This window comes from Gymnoscopelus microlampas, assembly GCF_963454915.1.
Source record: "Gymnoscopelus microlampas genome assembly, chromosome: 22".
NCBI lineage: Eukaryota > Metazoa > Chordata > Actinopteri > Myctophiformes > Myctophidae > Gymnoscopelus > Gymnoscopelus microlampas.
Window position 1 is genome coordinate 43,390,727 of NC_139959.1, and position 3,417 is coordinate 43,394,143.

At 39.7% G+C, this 3,417-nt stretch overlaps 1 protein-coding gene across 1 annotated transcript; it reads left to right on the top strand.

The window, feature by feature from the left end:
* Positions 1 to 381: 381 nt before the first annotated feature.
* LOC311038666 (receptor-interacting serine/threonine-protein kinase 3-like) lies at positions 382 to 2,905 on the top strand (the record flags this gene model as incomplete). The annotated part of the gene is made up of 4 exons (XM_084048236.1): positions 382 to 521; positions 1,636 to 1,975; positions 2,576 to 2,721; positions 2,815 to 2,905. 4 exons carry the CDS (start codon positions 382 to 384, stop codon positions 2,873 to 2,875), a joined length of 687 nt encoding a protein of 228 aa, XP_083904362.1. The 3' UTR covers positions 2,876 to 2,905.
* Between the last annotated feature and the right edge of the window lie 512 nt (positions 2,906 to 3,417).

Genomic DNA, 3,417 nt, shown 5'->3' on the forward strand with positions numbered 1-3,417 from the left:
GTAGAATCGACCAGAAGCAAATATTTGGGTTACAAAGGTTCAGCTTTATATATATATATATATATATATTCAAAGATTTGTTCACATTTTCACGATTTTTCAAAGAATAGCAGATCTACAAGCTATGAGCTTGTAGATCTGCTATTTTTGAACAGTCGAAGAAATCTAAAATGACAGAGATGCGTCCCCGGATTGAATGGGTTGACAAAGCATCAGCACTTTGCAACCCTATCGCCAGAGGAAACTTTGTCATTGAACGCTTCATTGTCAGCAGAAAAGTACTGTACGTGTATGTGATTCATTGGTTGCTTCAGTATGGAAAGATGTCATATTAATTTGCCTATGCCTTACTGCCCTCTAGATTTGAATCTTTGGTGAGAGATGGCAGCCCCGGACAGAGAGACAATTGGTGATGAAAGTCTGGAGAACTGGAAAGAGCTGGGCTCAGGCGGCTTTGGATGTGTCTACAAGGCCAGCCACAAGGACTGGGGCTTTGACGTTGCCATCAAGCTGCTGAGTGGGTATGATGAATATGATATTTAAAAAAAGCAATTATTACAGGACTTTTATCAGCAACATGGTTGATTCTTTCACACTAATCAATCACATATCTCATAATATTCAGTCCTATCAAAGTCAGCCTCACATAACTGGATTCTAACCAGTGGTGAAAAAGTACTCAAATGTTTTACTTAAGTAAAAGTATCAATACTGCAATATAGAAATACTCTCTTACAAGTATAAAACATTTTGAGTAAAAGTACAAAAGTATTGGCATCAAAATGTACTTAAAGTACCAAAAGTAAAAGTACAAAAATGTTTGAAAACAGCCGGTCTACAAGCTCACAACGCCTCACGATGCGACATGTTGTGAGCTTGTAGATCTGCTATTTTCAAATAGCCTATGATTGAATGAATGACATTTTTATTTTCGTGTCATGCCACCATTTTGGTCCATCCCATATGGGATTATATGACACATTACACACAAAGAAAACAAGACATTAACAGTCCATTAACAATCCATTAACAGTCCTTCCTGTTCATAGTACGTCCTTCCTTATAACATACCAAATAAATAAAACATGCTTACAGTATTTATATGAACAAAATAAGAACAAAAATAAGACAATGCCATTTTACATGTAAATGTCCCTCCTCCTCATTGACCAGGCCTTGTCAAGAAATGAAGCAAATGAAAAAATGTCTCGTTGAAATAGACGTTTCAGTTTCTCTGAGTCATCCAACCACACAAATTCATACTTAGGATCTACCTTATTAAAAAGTCTCTGCCTGATAGAGTTGTAGAATGGACAATACAAAACAAAATGCATTTCATTTTCAATTTCATTAAGATCACACTATGTATAAAATAGGGCTGAAGTGGTTAATGAATGTTTTACAACGTAATCATTTATACCTGCAAAGTAACTAGTTACTAAAATTGTAGTGGAGTAAAAGTACAATATTTGCCTCTGAGATGTAGTGGAGTAGAAGTAAAACTATAGACAATTGAAAATACCCCAGTAAAGTAAAAGTATCTAAAAATGTACTTAAGTACAGTACTTGAGTAAATGTACTTAATTACTTTACACCACTGATTGTAACTGCTGTCTTTCTCCTCCTAAACTGTAGCTCTGACACCTTGTCCACCGCTCTGGGGCGAGAGGCTCGTCACATGGACGCTGTCGCCCACCAGTTTGTGCCCAGGGTCTATGGGATGTACCAGGGCATTCCCCCTGTCTCTGATCTGGGCTATATCAAGAGGCAGGGTATAGTAATGGAGCTCATGGAGAGAGGCTCCCTGCTGTCCCTCCTGAAGGCCCTGGCTGGGCCTCCACCCTGGGCCCTGGCTTTCCGTCTGGCCAACCAGGTGGCCGTGGCCATGAACTTCCTTCACAGCAAGAAGAAACCGGTTGTGCACTCGGACCTGAAACCGGACAATGTACTACTGGATGCCTACTTAGATGTCAAGGTATGCACACACACACACACACACACACACACACACACACACACACACACACACACACACACACACACACACACACACACACACACACACACACACACACACACACACACACACACACACACACACACACAAATGTGTGCGTGGTTGCTTACTGTGTGCGTGGTTGCTTACTCCCACGGTATGGGGCGGCCATAGCTGAATGGTTAGTGAACCCGCCTAGGTAGCCAGAGCCCCTGGTTGCCCCAGGTTCGATTCCAGGCCAGGTCAGCATATGTGTCGATGAAATGAAATTTGTCCCTGAGCAAGACTCTTAACCCCTAATTGCTCACAGGTTCTCATTGGAAACAAGACCGCAAGGACTTTCATGAACAACCTGTTAAAAGGAATTATCCTTATCCTTTATCCACGAGTGTATCCATTCAGGTCACTCTTGCATTCATTTATAACAATAAATAAAATTGAGCACCCACTTTGATCTATCAATTAACAACGTAACCTCAAGGGTGTGATTCCGATTTCAGACCATGATGCTTCTCTTCACTGGGCTTAAATCAAAGCAGGAAGGCCTAAAATGGTCTTTTATCCTCTTTCTTTTAACAGATAGCCGATTTTGGCCTCTCTATGGTGTCCACCAGTGTTTTGAATACCAGCAACAAAGGTAATGAAGGAGGCACTCTCTTCTACACTGCCCCAGAGGCCTTTGAACAGGACGACTACCGTCCTGTCCGCTCTTATGATGTTTACAGGTAAACTCTTGGAGGAATGCTGTTGATATAGTCATTACATTTATTTATTATGTTAAAACAGTTTCAAACCTTTTTGAACATATTTTTAATCAGTTACGGCATACTCATCTGGACCCTTCTTACTGGAAAGGAGCCCTATCTAGCAGGTAAATGATCCACTATATAATGTCAATGTAAACAGCAGCACACATACAGTAAGTATGAGATGAATGTAAACAGCAGCACACATACAATAAGTATGAAATGAATGGAGTTTGAACTAAGTGGTTGAAAAAAAAGTGGAAGTACAGGAATTTCACTTACAATCAACATGCTTGATTTGTGATATTTGGTAATGAGCCTTTCAACTATCTGTTTTGTCATATTTGCTGTGTAAAGCATGCGTAAACTTTGAGAAAAGTGCAAAAAAATCAAGGTATTATTATTATTATTATGATTATTTATACCACTATGTACATAACAACCACTATGTACTCATTCATAACTATGTATTCACATTTCAAACCATACACACGCATGTACGTGCACACGCACAGTCGCACGCATATACAAATATCTGTTCTGTATTTGTTGTAGGGGTGAATCGTAATGTGCTGATATTCAGCATAACTTTTAAGGGAGACAGACCTGATCTTCACAAAATTGATCAGAGCAAAGCAGATGGATTAGAAGAGCTGGTTGACCTCATGGAGAGAT